Source organism: Daphnia pulex, chromosome 8, assembly GCF_021134715.1.
Source record: "Daphnia pulex isolate KAP4 chromosome 8, ASM2113471v1".
NCBI classification, from domain to species: domain Eukaryota; kingdom Metazoa; phylum Arthropoda; class Branchiopoda; order Diplostraca; family Daphniidae; genus Daphnia; species Daphnia pulex.
The window spans coordinates 12071625-12099466 of NC_060024.1; the positions used below are offsets into that span (position 1 = coordinate 12071625).

A 27842-nucleotide genomic window follows, 5' to 3' on the forward strand; every position below is an offset into this window, starting at 1 on the left:
GTGAGATAATGTTAATAACAACTGTACATACACACACTTTTGATTCTTAACAGTGTTTTGTTTATTGTGGTCTGCTTTTAAATGACGTAAAATTCAAGCATGCATTTGTTACATTTTCTAGGTGAATTTAATGGCGGAACCGAGTTATATAGCGGCCTGAGCACGTTGAACCAACTGAAATGCATCAAGTCCCATAATCCGTTTGGAAGAAGGTAATATTCTCGATTATGACTATTTTTGTGAAAATTATAATACGACAGGGAAACAGTACAGGACGATTGATTGAGTTTTCTAAATTGAATCTTTACATGAAAGGTATATAATGAGCTCAAATTCCAGCCAAAAGTCAACTCGAATCGGGTAGCAGCATGAACGATTATTATTGTCCTATTCTGCATCGGGCATGAATGGGAATGTGAAAGCAACCATTGAGTTTGTGGAAAACTAGTCTTCCTTGAATCGCGACTTCAACATGTTGAAAATGAATCGAGGGGGCAAGTGTCGTTTGATCAAATCACGAGCACGAGTGACGGAATGGCGGCCTGGGTCGACGGCCGCCATGATTCCTTCGGATGAATCCGGTAGAGAATGAAGAATTCGGGAAGACAGCGGAACTGATTCCATCGTCAAAGTTCCTCCAGCTCGTTTCTTTCCATGAGCTTTATATTAGGTTCGTTTCAAAGGGAAATGGTTAAAGTTACTTTTAGTGATTATATATTTTTTAATCAGATCCAATCAGTCACTTAAAAAAAATAAATAAAAATGTTCTTGATAAGAATGACATAGAATTGGGACATAACTCCCGCCCTTAATTATTCAAAACGGTCAAGATAAAAAAATACATTTTTTGCTTACCTCCCAGACAAGCGTGACCGTAGTGTTGGCACTTGCCTTCACGATTTTTTGTTGATGAGTCGTCCGTTGAAATTCCAGTAATTTTTTATACAGAGAAAAAATAGAAACAGGTCAGTTTTTGTACTATCTTACACATTTTTTCGTTAGGTTAGTGCGTTATCGTCAAACAGACTTAAATTTGTAATTAATCAACGAATTTACCTGTCGTTAGATGAATCCATGTGATCAGGAAGAGGCTGACCAGCATCCAGCGAGGGACTGACCATGAACTTGTGACTCCTTCCATTGCACCAATAATACTGAGAAGTGATGCGCTCAGTTTATGAAAGGTAATATAGCAGATTTCTTTGCGAAAGATACTTTTTGGGGTCAGTAGCGAGTTTATCTGATAGTTCCGGCAACCTCTTGAATATCCAACCACGTCTCTTTGGATACTGCTACTTTTCCAGTCTCAAGGGAAAGAAGTTATAAGTTTTGTCGCTCTCTCCTCCGCCTCCACATCTTGCGTCTTTCTCCGTGCATCTTGATCCAGCGCAAGTCCGTCTGGATATTTGAGCGTCAGGGCTGTGGCGACAAACTTGCACTTTTCTTTAAAAAGGTTACGCAGGTTTTAGTCTTCTTTGGCGAAGAAAACCAGCCACTCGATTTCAACAGCATGAGACTGATCAAATCCGACTCGACTTTAAAGATGGATTCTGATTGAAAGATATGACGCTTTTAACGTCTCGATGCGCCCATTTTTCTCGATATTCCAAAAGAAAACGAACTGGAACGAAAATGCTCGATTGATTCATTAGCGTATTCTTTGGGGAAGACGTCAGCTTTCTTACGCCGACAATCCTTTCGCTTCTCCCGAAAAGGTTCCATTCTCTCATTTATCTTCCGATATTAAACGCGCATGAGAGCTTCCGCCGGCAGTCGATTTCCAACCTAGTTAACATAGAACTTTATAGCACATGTACTCTATGTGTGTGCTTCATGCATCGACTTTTTTTTTTGTAAGCAGAATAACTGGCGCTCGTTGTACCGCATAGCCTAGTTTTTATTTCTCGCAATTGAAAGTTCCCCAACAAAGCGTAACAACTACACAACACGGATACCTTAACGTTCATTCGGTAATAGGCATGTTCGTTTTCTCTTTTTTTTTTCCTCTTTGCTCTTTTCCTGAAAAAACAAAAATTGCTTCAACACCTTTCCAGAATAGCGCCCAATTATCGGGTGGTAAAATAAGCGATTTTGCGGCAAAGTTAAACGCTCCCTCGTTTTTTTTAAATTCCTCGAAAATATGTGAAAATTGCATCGCATTCGAGTTGTTGCTGCTTGTTGCTGAAATCGTAATTTACAGTGTAATTCCCTTGTTTAAGGATGCCGGCAACCTTTTACAGCGAGTGGGTTGGTTACCGCACAACACGCACCGCCAGTCTAGCAGTAAGAGAGAGAGAGAGTCGCAACGTGTGAATGGTTAGCGTGCTCTAGCGGACTAAACAAGGTCCAGAAACTTTGTATGGGCCATGATATGTACGGACCTGAATTTTTGGTGAGCTAGACGTACACATGAATCCGGATTTTTTATTCCATGCGACAAGGATCTCTTCCACCCTCCTCGATCGATGTAGCAATGTTTTATTAACACGTCTGTTTTTCAAGGAGAACAAAATAACGTTGCTAGGGACCGGCCGACCACGAGTCTGGTGCCGAGTCTGTTTCTCATACAAAGCATTTGGGGAGGGTGAAATCATTGTTTATGTTTAATGTTAATCTCACTCTCCTGTTTCATTAGCTCTAGCGATTGCTGGTTATAAAGGACTCGATTTGACGTGACGGGAAATTTTTTTTGGGTTGTGTCAACATTTGCGTTCACTTTCACGTTTTCGCACGCAAGGAACTAGTTTAAAATTCCGTCTGGCTTGAATTCGTTTGCTAAACGTTGTACGTCGCACGTCTTGCCTTGCTTCGAAGCGTATTAAGTTCAGTTTGCTATGGGCGTGACAAAATTGCAATTTTTTTGTTTTCATTTTTTGGCCATCACAGTTGATTCGATCTAAACCGGATAGCTGAATAGCAAGAAAGCCCGTGTGCCGACAACAGGTAAGTGAAAGTGATTCCACCTGGCGGGAAAGTGCATCACGCTGGCGAATCTAACGGCGAAGGACATCTTTTGGTGGATCGAAGGAATGCTCATATTCCATTCCCAGGGCCCAGCATGATGCTTATTGCATTACACACGTAACAAGCCCTCGTGGAGTACTCTCCATGACTACTTACAAATTCACGTCATTATTTATATAACGACGAGGCAAATCAATGGAGGTCAGCGGTGAACGTGCAACGTACCCCCAACTCAGCTGATTACGTGAGTGACATCTCCCCCAATTTATCGGGGATTCGTCAGACTTGAGACTTTAATCACATGCTCATTATCTACTGACGCACGGCGGCGGGGGATTTAGAATTATAAAACCGAGGTTTAGTCATACAGTACGTCACAGTGGATCATTTGCAATGAATAGCCGGCGTTGTTTTTGTTTATAATTAGATATCAATGAGTTGAGGTGTCACGGCACCTTAAACCGCCTTTCTCGGTGGGGTTTTCCGGTGATATGCGGAATGAAACTTGGCCAGCCGCATCCGTCTTGATGGATGCGACTACCTCACGTTGAGCGGAACGTTGAACGGTCACTCTCCACTTCCATCCTTCCATCCGTCCGCCCCCTTTAAACTAGGGTGCAGCATGTGTAACGAACGACAGTGCCGTCGTGAACTACCTATCTGATCCGTCTGCTCCGCCCACTTTGGTTATATGTACAAGAACGAGGCCTGACGTGACCAGAGAGCACATTACATCGTCAACTTTTCCAGAGCACAGTCCATTACTGTCATTACATCTCTCCACTATTGTCGCTCCAGTCGAACCGTAAGTTCAAATTTGTTTGTTGCCCTTTACTTCATTAATACCTGTAGTCTGAAACCCTTACGTATTGAGTAATCTGTTTTCACCTTTCCTGCTTTTGGGTGAATCAGATAGCGTTATTTGTTTAAATAGATTGTTGTGCCTTAGGATACTGTCTGTTATCCTTCTTATAGAGACGTTCCCAAAGTACTGTTTTTTTTAAATCAAATTAAAGCAACCTTGGTCAAGATAAATGGCAGTGAGGTTATACATATTGATCGCGATGCAATCCTTTAGTGACGAGAGGCTTCTCAGGAGTCGTCCGGTTTAAGCGAGAATCAATCTCATTGAAGATGCCAGCAAAGTTTGTCGCTAGGGTGCAATTGTATGTGGTAACAACGGGAACCAGCTTGTACATTTCGCTTGTAAATCATTGAAAAGGTCGTTTTTTCCCCCCCTTATGTTAAAGGCATTAGCTGACCGAATAAAGAGACCACTAGTTCCGCCAATCCACGTATCCCCTTAAGCGGATAACTGGCGCAGCTTGCTTGCCGTTAGATTAGATGATGCGGTAATCAATAGTGGTTTTTTTAGACTAGCTCTGAATTGCGGCGTATGTTATTTGTGTTTTCCCCCTAGCTCTCTGCCGTATAGCGCTATTCATTTCGCCATCTTTCTTTTTTCCTCATGTAGTAAGACTTGTTGAAATATCGACCTCACTCATTTTTTTAAGGACTTTCTGCACATCAGCTTCCCTTCTCGCCTTCACAGCTACTTCTTTTATTTTCCTGAATAATATGTCATCGTCGTAATGATGTCTGCTGCTTGCCGTTAAAAGCTTTTTCGAACAAAGGTGTACCGTGTGCGTACACGAGTAGGAAAGCTCCGATTCTGGGCAACGGAGCATATTAACTCTGGTGTATGATGCACTAGGCGCTTTCAAAAGAAATAGTCCCATCTCTCCAAAGAAGAGAGAGAGAGAGAGAAAAAAAATTGTTAATAATACTCGTGGGTGAAATCTGTCAAAGAAGTAGAACTCTTCAGTAACCAACAAGACATCAACAGGTATTGATTGAAATGTCTTGAAATCGATCAGGCCACGTTCTATGCTTTCAAAAGAAGTTCGCCGAGCGCGATAATGGAACGCGCGTTTTCTCTCCGTCGCTACCTTCCAATGCCGCCTTTGATATGCCGAGTCATTTCAAGTTCCAATAAAAGGCTACTTCGTTAGTCCACGGCGAAGATAGTGGCCTCCAAACAAATTGCAAGGAATTTAATCCCACCAGGGGGAGGTGATTTCCAAGTCACATGGGAACCGTACAATAGCGAATGCTTTTGGCCAGTTCCTGTGGATTTTCCTCCTTGCAGAATGTCTCCTATGGGTTTTCCTATCGATCAATCTGTTGTGCAGAGCGCAACACGTTTCACGGGACATGGAACATTCAAATGAGTGGGATGCAAAGGGGGATGCGGAAGGGTCACAATTTACACTGTGACATTTACCTCATTGCAAGATGTAGGGGGGCTACGTATCGACTGCTCCAACACTCTTGGGTGTTTCTTGTATGGAGGGGATCGTTAATTTTCATCACGAAACACCCGCTCTTTGAAGACGATCGATCGTTTCACCTGTTTCCCAAACTTGATATTATTGGCTGTAGTTTTTGTTTTGTTTTTTTTTCTTTTTTCATCAATTTTATTTTTTTTTTTATTTTTTTTGGTAGGTTAATAAAGAACCAAATATGGCAATGTCAGATTTCCGTCGCAACAAATTGATTTACGTCTTCAAGGCTTTTTTCGGTTTGTTCACTTTTCTCATAACAAGATTTCAATTAATGATGTTATCTTCTTTCGTCGCAAAATGTTTCCTTCCCATAGATGTGGATAACAGTGGCGCCATCGATCAACAAGATTTTCGCCTGGCTGCCGAGGTATATTAACAGGATTCCCTTTTCATTTTTGTTTTTTTCCTGTCCCTTTTATGTAGGGTAGTCTGTTTGAAGTAATTGGTTTCTTCCGTGAAGTATGTTATTGTCCTTGGTTTATCTTCAAAACGGTGTTCGTTTCCCCACTACCCAAACGCAGATTTAAGATGGATTGATAGGCCCATCACTTTCACGTAAAAGTCTGGAACCTTTCTGTTTTTTTGTTTAAAAAAAAAGGACTATTCGCGTGTTTCACGAGTCTACCCGATTCGAAAGCATTCGACTCGACCCGCTTTCACGTGACCACCTAAAATTCTTTGTCGTTGTGTATAGTTCGATGTTCGACTCCCGTGACCGAAATACCTGCCAAAGTAATTTAACGCCACTTCTTGTTCGTGTCTAGCGCATATGTCGAGTGCACGGATGGAGTGTGAACGAGGGCAAGGGCGCCCAAGTATTGCAGCGACTTCTCGACGTCTGGGAGGCCCTTAAAAGAGCTGATTCCGACAACGACGGTTCGGTAAGATTGGCTTCTTTTATTGTATGAGAAACTGCACTCGCATGTAACAAATATGGCTTTTGTTGCAAAAAATGTCTCTAAGGTTGATCAAAAAGAGTGGTGTGCCATGTGGGAAGCTTACGCCAAGGGCGAAACTGATTACCAGGAATGGCAGGACAAATATCGAGATTTTTACTTTAGCATTATGGACACCTCAGGTTGGAAAGAATTTTAAAAGTCATTCGTCAAATACTGTCTCTTAATCATATCGCGTTTATTTTGAATTTTATCAGGTGAAGGAACAATTGAACTAGATGAATTTGCGGCAGTGAACAGACGTAACGACGTTTCGGACAATGACTGCTCCGAAGCTTTTAAATTGATGTCCAAGGTAAGTTGGCTGCAGAGAGCTTTCTTATTTTTAAAAGCGGTTTCTTAAAAGAGTTGAATGGTGTTTGGCAGGACAATTCGGTTGTTGTGAATTCGTCCACTTTCGCTCAACTGTGGAATGAGTTTTTCACTTCGGACGATCCTTCATCCCCCGGAAATTATATTTATGGGAAATTGAAGTTCTAAACTAAAGTTCATGTGGCACATATCTATAGTTTTTAACATTCCAGTTATAGAGAAACTGAATAATTCAGTTAAATATGGGAGGGAATCTGCAATGACCTTCTATAATTTACCACTTCTTCAATTCAGAACTGGTATGCCATTTCTTTACCCTCACTTGCTTTAGAAGTTTTCTTACCTTTTTCTTGTAATCCACTCCTCCCTATCTTCCAAATAACATCCCCTGTGCTGCTGTGTTCTCCTTTGATCAATACAAAATAAGGAAAATGTTTCAGCTCGGTGCTGACAACCATCTGCTACTCAATTATATTTTCATGTTAGATTACGCAATTGCTCGTAACCAAGAAGAAACTTCCTCTAGGAAGGGCCTGAAACCTAGCTCCTGTAAATTGAGACATAGATCTGACACTAATCAAAATAATACTATTTTTTCATCGCGGTTGCCCGTCAGACAGCTATTGGTGCTTTAAGCCTTATTTCTCCTGCGTGCACGTTGTTGTTTCCTTGGGATACGACAATGTAGGTTTAATATAAAGATGCATTCAATCTCTTTTCTTCCTCGTCGGTAATTGGGATTCAAACGCTTCCGCCATCAATCAAACGCTAAAAGACGCCGGCAGTGTGAATTATCGCAATCGTGACGTGCGAAAAAAAGCCAGAAAAAAAAACACACAAATCAAGAGGCAGAAGCCTCGGCTGTCTTGTCAAGACACGAAAATAAAGCACGAGTATATCCCAGTTGAAGTCGAGGACTTACTTCCGCTCATTTCATTTCGTACCAAGCCCCCAACTCATTACTAGGTAAGTATACGTTCCTAGTATGGTTCTTTAGGGCTTTCTCGACGTGCTCCATATCTGAAGTTGTAAAAACAAAGCCCTTGTTAACAAAAATGAAGGAATATAACCGGAATCATTAGGACACGATTCTATTCTTGCTTATTTGGCTGCTGGAGAAATTTTGACAACAAATATTCTTGTCATTTTTTCCCCTTGGTCTCGTACATGCTGATGACCCTCTAAGAGGATATGAAAGCTGGCATCATAGATCATGACATTGCATTTCAAATGGATGATGAACTAACGAGATTGAAACATAAGCCACGGCGACAAGAGTCGGGAAGCCTTAATAACTGCTGTAACACCCAAAACAATTGTTTTCCCCTCTCCTCTTTTGTTCAAGAAGAAAATAAATCTTTGGTCTGAACTGAAAGTCGGTAAAGATTAATTAATTATAATGATTTATGCCTGATTTACGAAGTTACAGTGGATATTTATAGTGAATACAAATACTGACTGTCAAGGACGTTGATAAAAGCGGGACTTTTTGAAATTGGCGTGAAATTTGAGGAAAATAAAAAGGCATAAAAAGGATAACAAGAATGATGAAATTGATAATGAAAGGCGTTTAAAAATAGGAGTGAAACTCGACTTGATTGAAATCGCTTTCATCGCGAACGCGGACTGTCAAGTAGAGATAAGAAGGACATTTTCAAAATTTGAATCCGATAAGGAGACCACACCAGAATATTTTTAAATAGATTTTTTTTTCTTCAAGAGGGAGATCCAAAATGTGGGCTAAGATTTTTATTTTTGTATATCACGGTAATTTCTAATTTGATCCTGCGGACAGAAGGTCTGTAAAATGACAACAGTGTAGAATAATTTGACAACTATGTCTTTGTTAGTTTGTTTACGTTTACTCACCACGTCTAGTAAATTGTTCAATCGTCTCTACTGGCACCGGGAATACCTTTAAACCAGTAAGTGTTTTTCAAATGTATTATTTAATAATTCGGTGATTTCGTCTGTTGTTTTGTGTGATGCTGCGGTGGTGGCTTTTTATGGTGAAGACTGAAGACGAGATATAAATTGGAGGGGAGAATATTACGTGAGAATCAAAGTTATTTGCATTTGTTTGTTGGATCTTTCAATTAAGTGTTAACTGATAACGAGCTAGAGCGGACATTGTTTTAGTGTTTCTTTTAAACGTTTCTTCTTTCTGACGCTAGACAGCATAGCCTTTGATCATTTTCCACTATAAGAAGCATCAGTTTAGTTACGTTTATGCAGTCCACTGTAAGATGCAAAAGTTTAGTAACGTTTACTTTGCACATCTCTGAAGAAATTTCTCGCTTCCGCTATAACGAAATTTTGGGTGATAACTGTCAGTTTCTGTTTCAGCAACAAAGATCACTTGTTTGATTTTTAATAATGTGGGTTTTTTTCTACTTCCGGTTTTCTCATTTCTGTCAGTAATTCAGTAAATATTCATCTGACGCACAAAAGAACCACATATTCGTGAATCTCGTCAAATTTGTGGTAAAGTTCATGTTTTTTTTTTGTACGTACGCGTACTTCCGGTTTCGAGAATTATCCTGAACTATAGGTCAGGAAAAATCTCGATTTTGACCAAATTCTGGATTTCATTTAAATTACACCTAATCGACCCCAAATTTCACGTAGATCACGAATTTTTGGTTTATCTTGTCGACAGCTCAATGGTTAGGGAGCTATCGCTTACTTCCGGTATACTTCCGGAAAATTTGCATGAAACTAACAAGTGAGCTTTGTTCTCTGTAGAATTCTAAAGATTCCATGCTAATTTAAGCAAAGAGAGATGGTCTTTTTGATTACTTCTATGACTTGTGACTATCTAAGGCAAGTGCTTTAGATATTGAGTTTTGAACGTGACAAATAGATGGCGTGAAAGAATGTTGTTTGTTGTGTCACATATATGGGCTAATGGCTGTTCGTTGTCAAAAGTTCAGCTACAGCTATCTTCTTCGAAAATTACCAATGAATTTGTTGGTAAATTGATTAGATTTCCTGTGCAATTTGTTTGGCATGTGTTGTTTACCGAATATTTGTTTAATAACATCATTATTTCTCCTCCATTTCCAGGAAAAAATGTGAAAGGTGCATGAAGCCAGTACCGTCAACTATTGTGTTAAAAATCCTGGTATCCTACAGAATATGTCATCCAAATGACCAAATAACAGAGTGGTAACAACCAATGCTAGCTTTAGTAAAGTATTGCTTGAACATAGTCTTCTCATCTTTTATTAGGATTCATCACTATTATCGGCTGAATTATTCTATGGGACTTGCCAGATCACCAACCGCCAAAGCATGGACCAATTTCTCATTCCATCTTCTAGAGAACCTTACATAACCGATTGGTGGTTTAGTGTTTAAGTTTACTTGTCATGTCACTAAACTTATTTTGTTGCAGTCTTATAGGTATTTAAAGTATTGTTCTGCACTTAAGTCTATCAATGTTTAAGTTTAATTTTTCTTTTAGATCATAGACATCAAGCACATTGATGCCACAAATTATAGACAAGGTAACTTTATTTTTTATTTACAGGTTTTAAGTTTCTAATGTAGCATGATGATGATAGACTTTATGAGAAGTCATGTTGTTTGAAGAAAAAGGACTATACAGTCGACAAGGTTCTTTGCTAACCCGTTGGCTGCTACCCTTGAATCTCCCTGTTTACTTCCTTACACGGGTCCTCTTGATTTAAGGTACTGTTTTGAGTGTTTTCTGTTGCTACAACCTTGTTTGAATATTATCCAAATAAATGTTCATTCTGCTTACAGGGTAATCCTTCGCTACTGATCATACACCCACTTGTGAAAACCGACGAGAGAATGCTGTAATCCAAGACTGATACATTGTGTAGTTGTTAGATAAATGACAAGTGCATATCTGGGCTCCCTTCTTTTCTGTGGCCCCGTTTCCCTAACTAACCACTAACCAACGCCCGCCGGTGGTCACTCACCCGCTGTGAAACCAGGAGGAGGGGAGGGCTCTGGTCGAACGGGGACTTGGAAGGCGCATGATCCGATGAAAACTTTTGGAGGGTCATGAGTCTAACCCGGAAGCCTAGTATGACTACATCTCCCCGGAAAAACTTGCCTCGTACTTCTCTCTTCTTCTCGGTCCAGATACTATCTCTGGGGGCCGTAGACAAATCCTATAACAGCATGTGCGATTTAAACAATGCAACCCACTACCCAATGAAACAAATAGCCATGGTTTATGTTTTGTGGAAATCTCTGTCAGTCAAGTTACAAAGACTATGCAGATTTCCGCAAAACTAAAACATCGCTTTTTGTCTCATTGCCGCAGCGGTGGTGGCGGGTTGCGTTTAAACTCGTGCAGAAGAAAATCGTCTTAAACCGGACGCTCTGTTTATTTAATTTTTTGAACATTTTAAAAAGAAAATAAAAATTATTTCATGTAGAGTATTTTTTTATTTATTACAGATATTACATGGTTAAGGTTTGAAATTGGTTTATAGGGTTGAGGGTATAGATTTAAGGGTTGGTAGGTGTATGTTTTCGGGGTTTGAAGGGTTGGTAGGTGTATGTTTTCGGGGTTTGAAAGATTGGAAGGCATATGTTTGTGGGGTTTGGAGATTAATTGGTAGGGATACGTTTGTAGGGTTATAGATTAACTGAATTTTTATCCAAACTTGAAATATCCTCCAACATCCACCACTAACCCTTCCCAACCCCAAAACATGTTTATTATTTGTTTGACATAAACATCCCATATTTGTTTTTGTTTCTTCTGAACTTATAAACGGTAAACTGCAATAGTCTCACGATGACAATTTAACAAAATATGATGCAACTTCGGTAACACACCATCAGCACCAAGGAACGGTCAATTGAACTTGATGTAGAAAGATCTTTCACCAGCATAGGCTTCAACAACGTGCCACATCGGACAGCAACTACGCGAACATAAAACACTAAACCTATAACCAAAATGAAATGAATTAATCTAGATGAATAAATGTCACTTTACGTTATTTACAAGAGTTAAAGCCCTCAGCTGGCTGCATCAAATCCATATGTACGTGCAACAAAGAAGCTCATACTTTTACCAGACTGATAATCCTATTTATAAAAAAAAAACTCAATTACTATCAACTATCAAGGAAAAAATGTCTTAAATTACAAAAACAAAAATTACAGAAGTCAAAGTAAACTATGCAAACACAATCCTTCAGAATAAAAGTTGCAAAAGAACCTACAGCTAGCAAACATTTACAAGGCAGGCAACTGAAAATACTAAAACAAATAAGTAAGGAGACGAGTCACCAACTAAGTCTGTAGTCTCACAGTTAGAAAGTTGAACTTATTTACCTGAATAGTTCTGAAGTGTTTCTTAAAAAACATACAGCCGGTACAGAAAAAAGAGGAATTTATCCTTGGCATGGTTGTCCAATTTCAAAGAGCTCAATTTCACCTACATGAGGGAAGAAAAGAGTTACTTATAACAGGAAATCAAATGCGGTTTTTTTTTTCTTCTTTTCAGACCTGGAGTGTTACAATTCTGGCTCGGGCATCACTCAATGAGGGGAAAGAATTGAGGTAATCGCTAGTTGTGATTGTGATGGGTGTCAATCTTTTCGTTGATATCCAACTCTTACAGCACTCTGTGCAGAACTCTACAAACAAATAATGGTTAAAGCTTTATTAAAATATCTATTATAAGGACACAGGATCTCAAATGAAGTTAAAGTTAACTACACAATTCTTTGGAATAAATGTTGCAAAGGAACCTACAGCTAGCAAGCTTTTCCAAGATAGACAACTAAAGTTCTACAACAGGCAAGTTAAGACATAGTTACCAACTAACTTAAATCTCACAGTTCGAAAGTTGAACATATTTATCTGATTTCTTCTGAATTGTTTCTTACGAAACGTACAGCCGGTACAGGAAAAAGAGACGACATCTTGGCAAAATGTACTCAGGCTCTGCATCTCTGCACATGATCAGCTGGAATTTCCAAGTAGAAATTATAGGCTAGGTTACCACACAAATAACTAAATTCACACACAAATAATTAAGATTCAGTAACATCTAACAATCCAAACGGGAAATACCATTTTTATGAAGAAATATGTGAGGAAGGAAAATACGCCGTACGAATAACGATACGAATAACGATCAGTGTTCGAAAAAAAATGGCGGCGACTCGGCGAGCGAAGACTTATTGTTCAATATGAGTAGTTGTAAATGTGAATCATAGATGGCTATGAAACTTGTATTATAGTCTGCTAAAAAAGAGTCAAATAAAATGTCTGCACACGATTGTCAACCTACGTAATTTCAGCAGTTTGTGTCAACTAGACCCATTTCTAATTGTCCCACATCATTTCGCAAAAATGAAAAAATTCAAAAAGTGTATAGTAACTATCATCTTTTTACAATGGCGGTTAGTATCATTAGATTATTCGTGAATGCCTGAATGGCATGTGCTGTAACCTGCTTTCTGTTTAAATTTATTAGGAGATGACGAACTCCGTTCGCTGGATCTGAGTCCGAACAAGTCGTTGAATATGAGATCTTACGGACGTAAAGTATACAAGAGAGCAGCAGTTCACGTTCAAACATAACGAGCTTTTGATCAAGACTGGGCCTCAGTTAGGCCAGGTGCCAGGTCTTTCCATCCAGCTAGTGTCCTGCTGGCCTTGCATAGTTGCATCAGGGCTGGGTTGTTCCGGGGGCAACACCACCCGGTAAATTTGCCAAGGTAGAGTTGATGAAGATCACCAACTTTCTTCACTTGACACCACCCACTATTGAATTGAGAGACAAATGCCAAGCATTGAAAAGTGAGAATCCTGCAGGCTGCAGTATAATAGATAGTTTAATAAAGCTTTAACCATTATTTGTTTGTAGAGTTCTGCACAGAGTGCCGTAAGAGTTGGATACCAACGAAAAGATTGAAAATCATTTACCTATCACAATCACAACTAGTGATTACCTCAATTCTTTCCCCTCATTGAGTGATGCCGAGCCAGAATTGTAACACTCCAGGTCTGAAAAGAAGAAAACAAAACCGCATTTGATTTCCTGTTATAAGTAACTCTTTTCTCCCCTCATGTAGGTGAAATTGAGCTCGTTGAAATTGGACAACCATGCCAAGGATAAATTCCTCTGTTTCCTGTACCGGCTGTACGTTTTGTAAGAAACACTTCAGAACTATTCAGGTAAATATGTTCAACTTTCTAACTGTGAGACTACAGACTTAGTTAGTCGGTGACTATCTCTTACCTTATTTGTTGTAGATTTTTCAGTTGTCTACCTTGTTAATGCTTGCTAGCTGTAGGCCTGTAGGTTCTTTTGCAACTTTTATTCTGAAGGATTGTGTTTGCAAAGTTTACTTTGACTTCTGTCTTTTTTGTTTTTGTAATTTAAGACATTGTTTCCTTGATAGTTGATAGTAATTTAGTTTTTTTTATAAATAGGATTATCAGTCTAGTAAAAGTATGAGCTTCTTTGTTGCTGCCCAACGTACACATGGATTTGATGCAGCCAGCTGAGTGCTTTAACTCTTGTAAATAACGTAAAGTGACATTTATTCATCTAGATTAATTAATTTCATTTTGTTAATAGGTTTAGTGTTTTATGTTCGCGTAGTTGCTGTCCGATGTGGCACGTTGTTGAAACCTATGCTGATGAAATTTCTTTCTACATCAAGTTCAACTGGCCGTTCCTTGGTGCTGATGTTGTGTTACCGAAGTTGCATCATATTTTGTTAAATTGTCATCGTGACTTGCAGTTTACCGTTTAATCGTTTATAAGTTCAGAAGCAACAAAAACAAATATGGGATGTTCATGTCAAACAAATAATAAACATGTTTTTGGGGTTGGGAAAGTGGTGGATGTATGAGGGGGGAAGGAGGATATTTCAAGTTTGGATAAAAATTCATTTAATCTATAACCCTACAAATGTATCCCTACCAATTAATCTCCAAGCCCCACAGACTTGTACCTTCCAATCCTTCAAACCCCGATAACATACACCTATCAACCCTTAAATCTATACCCTTAACCCTATAAACCAATGTTAAACCTTAACCATGTAATATCTGTAATAAATAAAAAAAACACTATATGAAATAATTTTTATTTTCTTTTTAAAATGTTCAAAAAATTCAATAAACAGAGCGTCCGGTTCAAAACCATTTTCTTCTGCACGAGTTTAAACGCAACCCGCCACCACCGCTGCGGCAATGAGACAAAAAGCGATGGTTTAGTTTTGCGGAAATCTGCGTCAGTCAGGTTACAAGTTTTTCATAATCAATAACTTCTGTTGAATTTTGCATCTACTATACTGGTGCAAATAGCTATCCTATGTGTTTGGTAGTTGATGGTTGTTTAAAAAACAAACAATGGTGAGTTTTTTTGGCTACTCAGAACACCCCATTGTTTGTTTCTTAAACAACCATTTTGTTAACTACCAAACACATGGAATGGCGATTTGCACTAATAGATTACATGCAAAATTCTACGCGAGTTGTGGAATAGGAAAAATTTGTAACTTGACTAACGCAGATTTGCGCAAAACATAAACCATGGCTATTTGTTTCATTGGGTAGTGGGTTGCATTGTTTAAATCGCACATGCTGTTATAGGACATGTCTACGGCCCCCAGAGATAAGTATCTGGACCGAGAAGAAGAGAGAAGTACGAGGCAAGTTTTTCCGGGGAGATGGTAGTCATACTAGGCTTCCGGGTTAGACTCATGACCCTCCAAAAGTTTTCATCGGATCATGCGCCTTCCAAGTCCCCGTTCGACCAGAGCCCTCCCCTCCTCCTGGTTTCACAGCGGGTGAGTGACCACCGGCGGGCGTTGGTTAGTGGTTAGTTAGGGAAACGGGGCCACAGAAAAGAAGGGAGCCCAGATATGCACTTGTCATTTATCTAACAACTACACAATGTATCAGTCTTGGATTACAGCATTCTCTCGTCGGTTTTCACAAGTGGGTGTATGATCAGTAGCGAAGGATTACCCTGTAAGCAGAATGAACATTTATTTGGATAATATTCAAACCAGGTTGTAGCAACAGAAAGTAGTACCTCAAATCAAGAGGACCCGTGTAAGGAAGTAAACAGGGAGATTCAAGGGTAGCAGCCAACGGGTTAGCAAAGAACCTTGTCGACTGTATAGTCCTTTTTCTTCAAACAACATGACTTCTCATAAAGTCTATCATCATCATGCTACATTAGAAACTTAAAACCTGTAAATAAAAAATAAAGTTACCTTGTCTATAATTTGTGGCATCAATGTGCTTGATGTCTATGATCTAAAAGAAAAATTAAACTTAAACATTGATAGACTTAAGTGCAGAACAATACTTTAAATACCTATAAGACTGCAACAAAATAAGTTCAGTGACATGACAAGTAAACTTGCACACTAAACCACCAATCGGTTATGTAAGGTTCTCTAGAAGATGGAATGAGAAATTGGTCCATGCTTTGGAGGTTGGTGATCTGGCAAGTCCCATAGAATGATTCAGCCAATAATAGTGATGAATCCTAATAAAAGATGAGAAGACTATGTTCCAGCAATACTTTACTAAAGCTAGCATTGGTTGTTACCACTCTGTCATTTGGTCATTTGGATGACATATTCTGTAGGATACCAGGATTTTTAACACAATAGTTGACGGTACTGGCTTCATGCACCTTTCACATTTTTTCCTGGAAATGGAGGAGAAATAATGATGTTATTAAACACATATTCGGTAAACAACACATGCCAAACAAATTGCACAGGAAATCTAATCAACTTACCAACAAATTCATTGGTAATTTTCGAAGAAGATAGCTGTAGCTGAACTTTTGACAACGAACAGCCATTAGCCCATATGTGACACAACAAACAACATTCTTTCACGCCATCTATTTGACACGTTCAAAACTCAATATCTAAAGGAATGACCTTAGATAGTCACAAGTCATAAAAGTAATCAAAAAGACCATTTCTCTTTGCTTAAATTAGCACGGAATCTATAGAATTCTACAGAGAACAAAGCTCACTTGTTAGTTTCATGCAAATTTTCCGGAAGTATACCGGAAGTAAGGGATAGCTCCTTAACCATTGAGCTGTCGACAAAATAAACCAAAAATTCATGATCTACGTGAAATTTGGGGTCGATTAGGTGTAATTTAAAAGAAATCCAGAATTTGGTCAAAATCGAAATTTTTCCTGAACTAGTTCAGGATAATTCTCGAAACCGGAAGTACGCGAACGTACAAAAAAAACTTGAACTTTACCACACATTTAACGAGGATCACGAAAATGTGGTTCTTTTGTGCGTCAGATGAAATATTTATTAAACTATTGACAGAAATGAGAAAACCGGAAGTAGAAAAAAATCACATTATTAAAAATCTAACAAGTGAGCTTTGTTGCTGAAACAGAAACTGACAGTTATCACCCAAAATTTCGTTATAGCGGAAGCGAGAAATTTCTTCAGAGATGTGCAAAGTAAACGTTACTAAACTTATGCATCTTACAGTGGACTGCATAAACGTAACTAAACTGATGCTTCTTTTAGTTAAAAATCAAAAATGATCAAAGGCTATGCTGTCTACAGTGTCTAGCGTCAGAAAGAAGAAACGTTTAAAAGAAACATAAAACTTAAAAGTTAAAAGCAATGTCCGCTCTAGCTCGTTATCAGTTAACACTTAATTGAAAGATCCAACAAACAACGGCAAATAACTTTGATTCTCACGTAATATTCTCCCCTCCAATTTATATCTCGTCTTCAGTCTTCACCATAAAAAGCCACCACCGCAGCATCACACAAAACAACAGACGAAATCCCCAAGGTGATAATGGACGTCAGTCCAACTTCTACGATGAGGAGAAGGAAGACCTCTTGATATTCTGTTATGTGCTTTGTATGTGGCATCTGTTTGTGATTCCAGACGTTCTAGGATCAGGGCAACAGCTCTTAAGACAATGGACTGCTGATAGAATACCCAGTTGGTAAAGTAAACCTGCCTGTCATACAGAATATTTTTCTATTAAATGTTAAGTCAATTTTATAACAAACTTCGATGTTTTCATTTTCGAGTTTGGCGAGTTCCCTAAAAAAAGGCCATTTGTCCGCCTTCGAGATTTAGTGGCCTGCTCTAGGCAAACGCCAAAATATTTATCATAAAAGGTTAGTAGTATTATTTCTATGCAATCAGCCACTGGCTATAAAAATATTAGTGATTTCGACAAATCCGACGACAGACATGTACATAACGATAGATCTGTTAGTTACCTTGTCCATTGTTAGTTATTCAATGTGTACTTCTGCTCACTTACTTTATACCGGTAGTTACTTTCGCCCATAAGATCCTCTAGGTCCGTTTTGGTTATTATCGTTCAACAGATAGACCCATTCGTTTCTCACTACCAGACATCGATGCATCGCGAGCCGAATTTCTGCAACATATAAAATAAGCTGAAAACAATAATTCCTCTTAAAACTTCTCTAACCACTTCACGTTCAGTTCAGCTTCTTTTCTTCTTGTAGGAAAGGATCCTATTCCTACAATGTAGAGCAGACATCATTGGGGCTTCAACAAAGGTGCATCGTCAGGGATCGGCTTGGAGCTGAGATGTGTTATTAGGGGGTTGGGGCATTACACAAAGGATCACCAGTAATAAATGTTCCTGCCACCAGGTGGTGGTGTTTCGTTGGGCTTAAAAAGCACGTATTCTGATAAAATTGCATAAACCGCAGTAACTCTTACTCTCTGACTATTGGTTTGTCGCATATTGAATAAATTTTATACGATATGAGGATTTGAGTAGAGGTTATGAGTAGAATAAACTCAGTAAAGGGTCCTAGCTCCTACTGAATTATTTCTCGAATCGTAACGAAATTTTGGCAGTCTTTGATTTTCACTCCAATGCAGCTCTAGCCTCTAGTACACAAAAAAACATTTTGTGAACCTTTGTGCTTTGTTTTATCACTTGAAAAAGACGGTGAAAACACCAAACAGACCTGATGTCTAAACGCCATCTGTGAGTAGGCTATACAACGACATAATTCTGACAAATCCGTTCAAATAAGATGTCACCTTCATTTCTCGGTTATTTAGTGTCATTTTTCTGATTTTTGCCTTGTTTCAGTTAAGGCACTTCTGAGCGACTCATCAAAGAAATGACCTATGAAAGAAAAGATAACAAATATAAATTAAATAGTACTATAAACACGACCGATTAGTCATTAGTAGAGACAACATCATTAAATAACCCTTCATTAAATACTTATTTTTAAAAATTATGCTTTAGTCATGCGATTGAATCCAAAAGGTTAAAACTTCGTAAACTAGAATCCAAAAATTAGCCAATGCGCCATTTACTGGCGGTTGTACTACTAGATCACTAGGATCGCAAATCTAGTTCAGGACAGACATAGTAAAAGCACGCTCTTTGAACTCCCGCGTGTATTCGGATAGAACAGCATTCTATAACCTTAAACAGTGTCGGAGTTAGATCTCAATAGAACTCTAGAAAGCAACTCTAGAAGGCCAAAGTACATAATGTGTATGCAGTCTATGCTGAATGTCGGCTGAATGTCGAATAGCACATTCCCAAAAGCTGGTTTTTCTAGCCGACAGAATAACCGTATAGGTGGTTCCTAGGTGAAAGCGAGGGTTCTAAAATAACTTCGCTGAAGGGTAACGTGGCATATTTTTTAAAAAATGTGTCACAAGGTTAATTGCAGCAGTAAATGTGATCATGTCTTTAGATTTAAGCTGTTCAAAGATATCAGGGGGAAATTCATTTATTTTCCGTAGAAGGATCTGTTGCGTCATGTAAGGAACTCATACAGACAGCTCGTTTTAAATCATATAAAATTTTGTCAACCACGACTTCGTCCCAATTAAAGCCCAGTTGCGCATTTCGGTTAATTAATCAATAACAGGAATTAAGTAACAAATGCTATCTCAGCTACGTGTGTTGAGACGACGAGAAACAAATACTTGATTTGAAACATACGAGCCTAGTACACTAGCCCCGTAAAATTGCATCGCCATTGTAATAACAACATTTGTAGTGGAGAGATTCTTTAAAGGCATAGGATAGGATTACGTAACCCAGAAAAACCAGTTTTTGTTTGGTCTGAGACACCGTCTCAAAAATATAAAAAATATCATTGTTGTATAATAAATCTTATGTTAGGCTAAATACTATCTTTTGGCATTGTTTTAACATCTACTGAGGTTATCTTGAAGTAGCTTTCTAGGTTCTTTTAAATCTACGTCGAGAAGAAACCAGCAGAATAGGAAACATTCAAATTTATTTAAAAAAAAAGGTGCGGTGGTGCAATGGTGGTTGAAAAAAAGCAACCAAACGAGCTTGACAAAAATAGATGATGGTTACGAATGGAAAAAAATTGCCGGGAATTTCAAAAACAAGTCATAACTACATAACTCCTTCATTCATTCTTTCATTCATTCATCAACACTGTCTTAAAAACAAGTTCAAGTACCAGCACCGATGATACATATCTGGCGAGAGATTAGAAATCAAATCAGAAAAAGAAATCTGAGAAAGGCGAGTCTGGTTTCGCAACCAGTAAAAGTTCGTGAGAGCGAAGTTTGCATGCATGATCATTAAGGTGCTGATTCATTTACAGAAATGTAACCCATAGTCAACTTGAAAACTATATATTATGGTGCTGTCCTTGTTTTTGTTTGGTTGCGCAAGAACGAGACACCGCACATGGAACCAGTTTGTTTTTGTTTTGCGGATCAAATGTATGTGGGTCAATAACGTATAAGCCAGACGAGAACCCTAAAAGTTAACGCAATTTAACGAGTTGATACTACACTAATTCGTTGCACCCATTACGGATGACGGAGGGAACAGGGTTTCTTTGAATTATTTTTTACAGCAGACTGATTTAATCGTTTGACATTACGGAATTGTCTAAGAGGGTAGCAACCACTTACCCCCGAGTTAGCTAACCTCAAACGAAAAGTTTCCCTTTTTTTTCAATTAAGCGTCGACAGTACTCTTTGAACGACATATTGATTGGATAGGAAGGGCGCTGTCAAATATGTCACTTTAGAAAATCACGTCTGTTCTGAATTCCAACTATAAACGCGCTCCATTTCCATCCTCGCGTTGCAATTGCATTCTTCTAATTCACTTTCACTAGTCCTTCAATTACATGTAAGGTTACGCCGAATGGGTAGACTCCGTTGTAGGTGTCACTGTTATAGCTGGTTAAACAGGTTTATCTGTCTCCCCCACTCTCAACAGGGGGTATAAATGAGCATGCGTGCATTTTGAATCATCACAACACCTTCCACGATTGAATCAATCGCATCGTTGAATTTGTTACAAAAACACTCAATCAAACAACAATGGCTAACTTCAAAGTATTTAATTAGAGTTAGATTATACGTTCGTGTACATCTGATGTGCTAACATTTTTTGTTTTACTTCAATTGTAGATTGCTTTCCTTCTCTTCGCTTTGATGTTTGTGGCTGTCACTATGGCCAAGAAATCCCGCGGCTATGGCTACGGAGGATACGGTGGCTATGGACACGGTTACGGGAGCTATGGTGGCTATGGACACGGTTACGGGAGCTATGGTGGCTATGGACACGGTTACGGGAGCTATGGTGGCTACGGACACGGCCACGGAAACAGCTACGGACATGGCTATGGCCACAGCGGATATCCTCAGACCAGCTATGGTAAACAAAAAAAATAATCAACTTTTATTGGTCTTGTTTGAAATTAATTAATGGCTGCAATGAGAAATTAATTTCTGAAATAATTTTGTTATTCTAGGACACTCTGGCAACCACTACGGCAGCTCCTACTAAAAACACCTGTAATCTGTGTGGCTCTCGCAATGAAATAATGTAATATCTTTATCTTACGTGTGGTAAACTGATGTACTTTACTTCATTCGTGGCCAGAATATTCTAATAATTTAATAAAAAACTTAAACTCAATCAATTGGAGAAAAATTCACTTTCAAATGTTTCGTTTGAATTAATGGCAAACATTTAATAAAGACTAACGAGGCCATGTGTTCACTGGTGCCACGACATTCTATTGCCTCAAAAATCTACTGCAAGAATTCGGTTAGTTTACTGGGTACCTGATTCTTTGGATGGTTGGAGCGAAATTGAATAATGTGCTAACAAATCGCACAACAAATTCGCATTGGCATTGTTGCGTGACACCTCGGTATGTCACGATTAGCGTGAGAGTTTAAAAGATATGATCAGACTCCCAGGAAGTGAAAACTGTAAACTCGACTGTTCTTACTTTTTACGCTAGAACAAACTCGGTCAGGCGACATAGTTAAATGGAGCAGCATTGTCTTTTTCTTTCTCTCCAAATGGGCCTTTTGTTTTTTGGACTCAAACTTATGTACACGATTGAACAACGCCTTTACTTCTGGGTTTTTTATTTTTAAATGAACAAACAAACTATTCAAATCTTATGTCTTTAATACTTTCACTGTAAGTATATAAACGAACATTTATTCGGAAATTGTTCATACTCAACTCGACCACTCCAGTTTCCACTCCATCTCCTCTCTACTCAACATGATTGCTTTCAAAGTAAGTTACGTAATGAAATCAAAAGAATTTAATGGTAAGATTTACCTAAGGCCATTGTTGCATAACCACAAATGTGTTCAATCGTAATCGTTGTTTAAAAAAAGTAGCGTGTTAAATGTTTCCCAATTATCATAAAGGTTTTATTGGCCGTGTCTTGCATTGCCGGAGCCATTGCGGCCCCAGTCGAACAACAACAAGCGGCTTCTGAGAGCAATAAAGATCTTGAAACGGCCGAGGGACATCTTGGAGCGTACGGTGGTTTGCTGGGTTACGGAGCAGCATATGGGCATGGACATGGAGCTGGATATGGTGGTCACGGATATGGAGGTGAGCACAATTTTTAAATTAATTTCTTAATTAGATTTATTCAATTAGTCGATCGACGTAAAAATCATAACTTGATTGACTTTCATGACACATTGCTGTTTAAGGTTATGGATCAGGTTTTGCTCATGGACATAGTAACTCGGGCTATGGACACAATTCCGGCTATAACCACGGGCATTCAAATTCTGGCTACACCAGCATCAACAAAGTTGTAAGCCATCACAGCAATTCTCATGCTCACGGACACGCCCACAACAATGCTCACGCTCACGGACACTCCCACGGACACAACCACGGGCACGGGTACGGCCACCACAATCACGGACATGTTCACGGACACGCCCACGGGCACGGGCACGGATACGGCCACAACGTCCACGCATATTGATTATGGAAATCACACGCAAAATTGATATTTTTTCCCCTAAACGTCCATAGTTCCTTATACATTGAGTCACATGCAATTTAAAAAAAAAGTATAACTAATACAATCTATAATTAGCTTGATGAAACTTTCGATTACTCAATTACCTATCTTAAGCATGACAGCAAAATCACAGCCGCTCGCAGTCTTACATTTAAAAAAAACAAGAAGGGTCTTACCTTATTTAATAATTGCATCGGAAAGCGCCGAAGGGGCGAGAGTGGTCTTGTTTTCGCGGACGTCTTATTGATGTCAGGATTTCACATCAACGTAGGAGGGCTTTACGTAACCAAGAGCCAAGCGTAACTCTCCATTTTTCGGGTAGATGTCGTCCAGCACTGATTTGTTTTTCTGGTAGATGTCGTCCTGCGCTGATTTGAATCAGTTGCACACGGCAGGTGTTCAAATAACCGCTAAGGTGCCGAGAATTTTCAAACATTGTTGAAGCCAGGCTTGGAAGTCGAGCTTCTGTGAGGTGATTTAAAACTTGGTCTGAAATAAACAGATAAAAATCAATAACATTTGTTTTCTTAATCTTTTCAAAACAAAACAGAGCAATTATTTACAAGGTATGACGGCTACAATAATTGATTTGTACGCAGGGTGATTTTGTCTCGGTACGCAATGCGACTGACGGCACGTTTCATGTGAATGGGATTACAAACGTTCTTACGCATACACTATATTGAGTAAAAATGTTCTGTCACTTCGAATAAAACGAGGATATCATTTAGGATTTTGATACTGTAGGTGGAGTTAGCGGCCCAACCTGCCTCAGTGGTTCAAATCTCTTTCCTTATCATCCACTTGATTTCGATCTGTTTTGTGAAGTACACTTTGATATTTTCAAGTTAGTTTTACGGCTTCGAAGTATGTAGGAGAAAAAAAAACGCTGCCATGAGATTTTTAGTACGAATCCAGTTCTCTCTCCTTTCAATAAAAAGCCATTGTGGCATCAATCTGGTGACTGATTAGCTGTCACAAACCGGTTTTGAAAACCTTGGCGAGTTTTTTTCGTCAAACAATCGATTCATTCATTCTATTACAAAGTCAACGAAATGTTAAAGACATCCATATCCCCTTCAGAAATTATTTGATAATGGGCGATAATAGGAATCTAATGTAAATACTAAAAATGGTATTGGAAATCCCAGAGGCGATTTAACAGAGCATAACTTGTGTCGGCGTGTCTTTGAGTGATTACTAATCTAAATGGTAAAAAGATTTCATAAATTTTTACTTGGAAAGCTCAGATTATTGAAATCCACTAGAAGCAGTTTAAAGTAGTTATCTACGCAAATCAGCCAAATTTGAAAAAACTATAAGAAATAGCAGAGCCACTCTCTCTGTTTGAACATTGCTCTACTTTCAGGAAGTTATGTTTACAACCTGCGCAGCAGCTCTGTTTGTTGTTTTCAAAATTTCACGAATTGTTTACGCCGTTACAGTTACGCAATGCACATTGCTTGACTTATCGGTCGTATACTGCAAGGCATGCGATTCCAATTGACTGTTATGCGGACTCTATACTGCGTTTCAGTTGATCTGACTTACGTGCGTCGAAGAACAATGGCCCGAAGATTATGTTGACGTGACAAAAGCCCTCTGCATAACGTGCTAGCCCCTCGTCCTTCATCGTGATGTCTTCCTCTAGACAGAAACAAGATTTTAGTTTGAGATATATGGCCCTATCCATTACAAGGAAAAGGCAGGTGAACTTGCTACGTGGGGAAATCGGAAGGATCAAATACAGGGAAACACCAAACACCTGAGCTTGAAGAAGAAGAAAAACCTGTTGAGAATTTGACATCGTTCATCACCGCTTATCGCATTCAAGGGCTCAAGTTTCACAACTCGATTGCATTCAAAGGAATTATTTGACCGATCCTGAAAAGAAAAAAAAAAAGAGTTGTAAATAAACTTCAACGGGGGTACAAAATTATTATGCATACATACAAATTCCAGCCGGCTCAAGTTTCTCCTTTTGAAATCCACACGACGAAATTGATTTATCTTCTTGTTGAAGCGCAACACACACACGGCGAATATTCCAACTCATTTAAAAATGCACAGCAGATGGCGACGGTCGCGAGGGGACGGGATTCACCATAATTAAAAATAACTGTAAACAACAACACAACCAAAGATCGTGAGTATGACAACGTCTTTCATCAATTATAGATTTTTTTCTGCTTGGAAACAATCCAATTGTCAAGATATAACGAGACCGAAGGAGGGATCCTTTTAGAACCGGTCGTTGCTGTACTACAATTTCAAGGGGGGATGTGTGCGTGAAATCTGTCTAGCTGCCGGACAGATGATGGAGAGATTCCCACTCCTCCACACGAATTTGATGAGTTAGCAGGTAGTAACCATCGTTCAACGGAATGTAATAGGCATTCCACATTCAAACCGATTCAAGAAGAAAAAAGGCAGAGGGGGAAGAAAAACAGCTTCGTAACAGGGTGTACACAAAGCAGACAGGCAGAAGGTCCGTAAATCTAAACAAGGCCTTCCGTTTCGATGGGCAGGGGGGGTTTGAATTTGTTGTTAACATGATGGATCATTAATCGTCGAAAAAGGAAAGAATAGAAAAACACAAAAATGGGCAAGCGATGGACCCCAGGAAGAAGGTAATAAGAAAAAGTGGCATCGTGAAATTTCTAGAAACCCCAAAAATAAACAGCCAAGCCCCAAAACAAAACAAAACAAAACATGTGTGTGCTGCCACCAGTGCCACCTAGTTGGAGTCAACAAAAGAGACTAGCGGCTCGACCTCATTTTCCCGATGATGTACCGCGGACAGTCACGCTGACCGAGCGCGCGATCCGTTCTATTCCCGCAGCGCGCGCACTGGCAACGATTACACTTTCATGTCAACTAGTCGAACGCACAGTCGAGCACTGCCCTGTATCAGCGTGAGACCAAGTTAATTACCTATCGTCAGCCACACTGACACATACACACACACACACACATACAGGCTGACCCGGCATTTTTTTTCTCCCCATTTGCAAGTTTTTCTCCGTTTCGTGCACGACCATCAAAACACGTTAGCGTGTAATAGATCAAAGAGAATTCGTGAGCGAGAAAGACGTGCAGACCAACAACAAAACAATCCGTCGTGTCGCGTTGGATATTGACTTTCTTTTTGTTGTGTGTACGTGTGTGTGTGGGTTGGTTCGGTCAGGCCAAAGCATCGCCTTTGCATTTGGAATATATTACATAGAGTATATCGGTTCCGGAATTCCGTCTTGGGTGATTCCGTGCCTGCGGATCGTTACGGCGAAAAAGGGAGAAAGAAGAAGAAGAAGATAGCGGCCAACTCTTCGATCACGTAAGTCTTATTTTTTTTTGCTTTCACGTCGAGCTAGTCAATTACCGGCTTCTTCTTTTTTGAACTCTCGCCATTGTGTGAGCGTTGGTGTATCGCCATCAGCACAAAGACGATCACAAAACAAACAAATAAAAAAAAAGTAAAATACGTTCAAGTCTGATGAGCACGCAGCTCTCGCCGCATTTAAATCGGATAAGAGGAAGTAGTGAATATAATTAGATGAATAGCATTCTGTTGAGCCGTTCCAGGATATGGCACCGAAATCTTTGTGTGTAAAGTACACAGCAGCAGCACTGTCCGGAAACGGACGTGTTGTTAAGTGGAGGTTGTCATGGGAACACGATCCAATACAGAGCCTCGTTCTATTCCTGCTGATGCTGTGCAATATGTAAGATGATTGAATCAAATAGTTTCGATCCGTTGCTGGGTCGAAAGCTCGTACATAGTGAATGATGGCAGCATGATCCGTAACGAAACAGGCGGGGTTTCAACAACATAACAACCGAAACAGATAATAATGATACGGTGCGGATCCTCCTTTAAAAGCGATAGCTGACATCACCCCTCTGTGATGTGTGCGATTTCCTGTTTGTTTGCACAAAGTTGCCACGGAAAATGTTTTATCATTTATTGTTATTATCGTACGCGTATGAATATTTCAACGTGTTATCTCTGCCGTGAAGAATATAACGGTCACGATCGAAGAGCCAAACAGCAGCAGGATCGCTAGCGTACAGGTAAACACAGGTAGAGAGCGATAATAAAAAAATACCTAAATGAAATCGCGAGGAGATTCTAATCAATCGGCAGATGGTGGGGGTGAAAATAACAAATGATTGCGTGACACGGATCTCTCTCTCTCTCTCTCTCTTTGCGGAGTGAGAATTATTTTCCTAAATAGACATCAGGATCACGCAACCAACTCGTCGCCACGACAGTAGCAGTTCGACGCTTTTTTTTTACTTTTTTACTCTTTTTGTACATTTCGTCTAAATCGACACAATGCCACGAGATTGACATTCCTGTGCGCAGTCGTCATAGTTGGACAGGTGGAAACAAAAAAAAATCTCTATAGCTGTGCGAGGGACTGACATGAGTGTGTGTACACAAATGACGCCATGCTGTAACAAAACAACAATAAGGCGGTGTATATATGGTGGTGCGGATGCACACTAGACGGACCAAGCCCGACTTAATGAGCCTCGGTATTCTCCCACATGAGCAAAGAGTAAAACTAGCAGTGGTACCTATAGCATCCAGATGATTATTCTACCCCTCCACGATCAACGACCTTTCCACCCTTCCCCCCCCCCCCTCTTCAATAGTCCCGGGAGCGTGCAATCGTTGCACGCTTCCTCGTTACTCTACTGTCAGACAATCAGGACTTTCCGTCGCATTCCCGTCAATTGAAACAAAAAAAAAAGTTAAAAGAAAGAAAGAAAATCTAATCAATGAACTTTGTGGGGTTTATAGAGGGCCATTATATAAGTTTATCTGATCGAAAAAACAATTCGATTTAAATTTCCTTCTGGATTTTTAATTCAAATAGTTTTACATGTACCTACATATCGAATCATTTAAACGTAATCGAGGATAAGT

At 39.4% G+C, this 27842-nt stretch overlaps 4 protein-coding genes, 2 long non-coding RNA genes and 1 pseudogene across 9 annotated transcripts; 5 read left to right on the forward strand and 2 right to left on the reverse strand.

Annotated features, from left to right (window-relative positions):
- Window positions 1–37: 37 nt before the first annotated feature.
- On the reverse strand, window positions 38–1480 carry LOC124199947. Its single transcript, XM_046596016.1, has 4 exons — window positions 1216–1480; window positions 1057–1154; window positions 856–891; window positions 38–659 (listed from the first exon to the last, which is right to left on the reverse strand). Exons 2-4 carry the CDS (start codon window positions 1139–1141, stop codon window positions 445–447), a joined length of 336 nt encoding a protein of 111 aa, XP_046451972.1. The 5' UTR covers window positions 1142–1154; window positions 1216–1480; the 3' UTR covers window positions 38–444.
- On the forward strand, window positions 1067–7016 carry LOC124199946 (calexcitin-2-like). Its single transcript, XM_046596014.1, has 9 exons — window positions 1067–1184; window positions 2887–3320; window positions 3392–3769; window positions 5470–5545; window positions 5624–5676; window positions 6074–6190; window positions 6273–6387; window positions 6463–6560; window positions 6632–7016. Exons 4-9 carry the CDS (start codon window positions 5488–5490, stop codon window positions 6743–6745), a joined length of 555 nt encoding a protein of 184 aa, XP_046451970.1. The 5' UTR covers window positions 1067–1184; window positions 2887–3320; window positions 3392–3769; window positions 5470–5487; the 3' UTR covers window positions 6746–7016.
- Window positions 7017–8453: 1437 nt separating this feature from the next.
- On the forward strand, window positions 8454–10405 carry LOC124199948. 4 transcript variants are annotated; one of them, XR_006877088.1, is made up of 5 exons: window positions 8454–8502; window positions 9644–9745; window positions 9809–10086; window positions 10144–10270; window positions 10346–10405. It is a non-coding gene; the product is annotated as an uncharacterized LOC124199948 (long non-coding RNA). The 4 variants fall into 4 exon arrangements; XR_006877089.1 differs by lacking the exon at window positions 8454–8502 and adding an exon at window positions 8518–8630; XR_006877087.1 differs by lacking the exon at window positions 8454–8502 and adding an exon at window positions 9479–9550.
- A 2640-nt stretch (window positions 10406–13045) lies between these two features.
- On the forward strand, window positions 13046–13755 carry LOC124200632 (annotated as a pseudogene).
- Window positions 13756–15500: 1745 nt separating this feature from the next.
- Window positions 15501–27515, reverse strand: LOC124199954. Its single transcript, XR_006877091.1, has 13 exons — window positions 25683–27515; window positions 24863–25028; window positions 24675–24793; window positions 24461–24556; window positions 23086–23398; window positions 18563–18726; window positions 18060–18482; window positions 17878–17997; window positions 16155–16256; window positions 15918–16091; window positions 15814–15856; window positions 15630–15756; window positions 15501–15563 (listed from the first exon to the last, which is right to left on the reverse strand). It is a non-coding gene; the product is annotated as an uncharacterized LOC124199954 (long non-coding RNA).
- On the forward strand, window positions 20794–21537 carry LOC124199952 (neuropeptide-like protein 31). Its single transcript, XM_046596025.1, has 3 exons — window positions 20794–20951; window positions 21027–21273; window positions 21371–21537. The coding sequence occupies exons 1-3, from the start codon at window positions 20937–20939 to the stop codon at window positions 21403–21405; spliced, it is 297 nt and encodes a 98-aa protein (XP_046451981.1). The 5' UTR covers window positions 20794–20936; the 3' UTR covers window positions 21406–21537.
- LOC124199951 (zinc transporter SLC39A7-like) lies at window positions 21937–22989 on the forward strand. Its single transcript, XM_046596024.1, has 3 exons — window positions 21937–22155; window positions 22293–22482; window positions 22587–22989. The coding sequence occupies exons 1-3, from the start codon at window positions 22141–22143 to the stop codon at window positions 22868–22870; spliced, it is 489 nt and encodes a 162-aa protein (XP_046451980.1). The 5' UTR covers window positions 21937–22140; the 3' UTR covers window positions 22871–22989.
- Window positions 27516–27842: the final 327 nt, after the last annotated feature.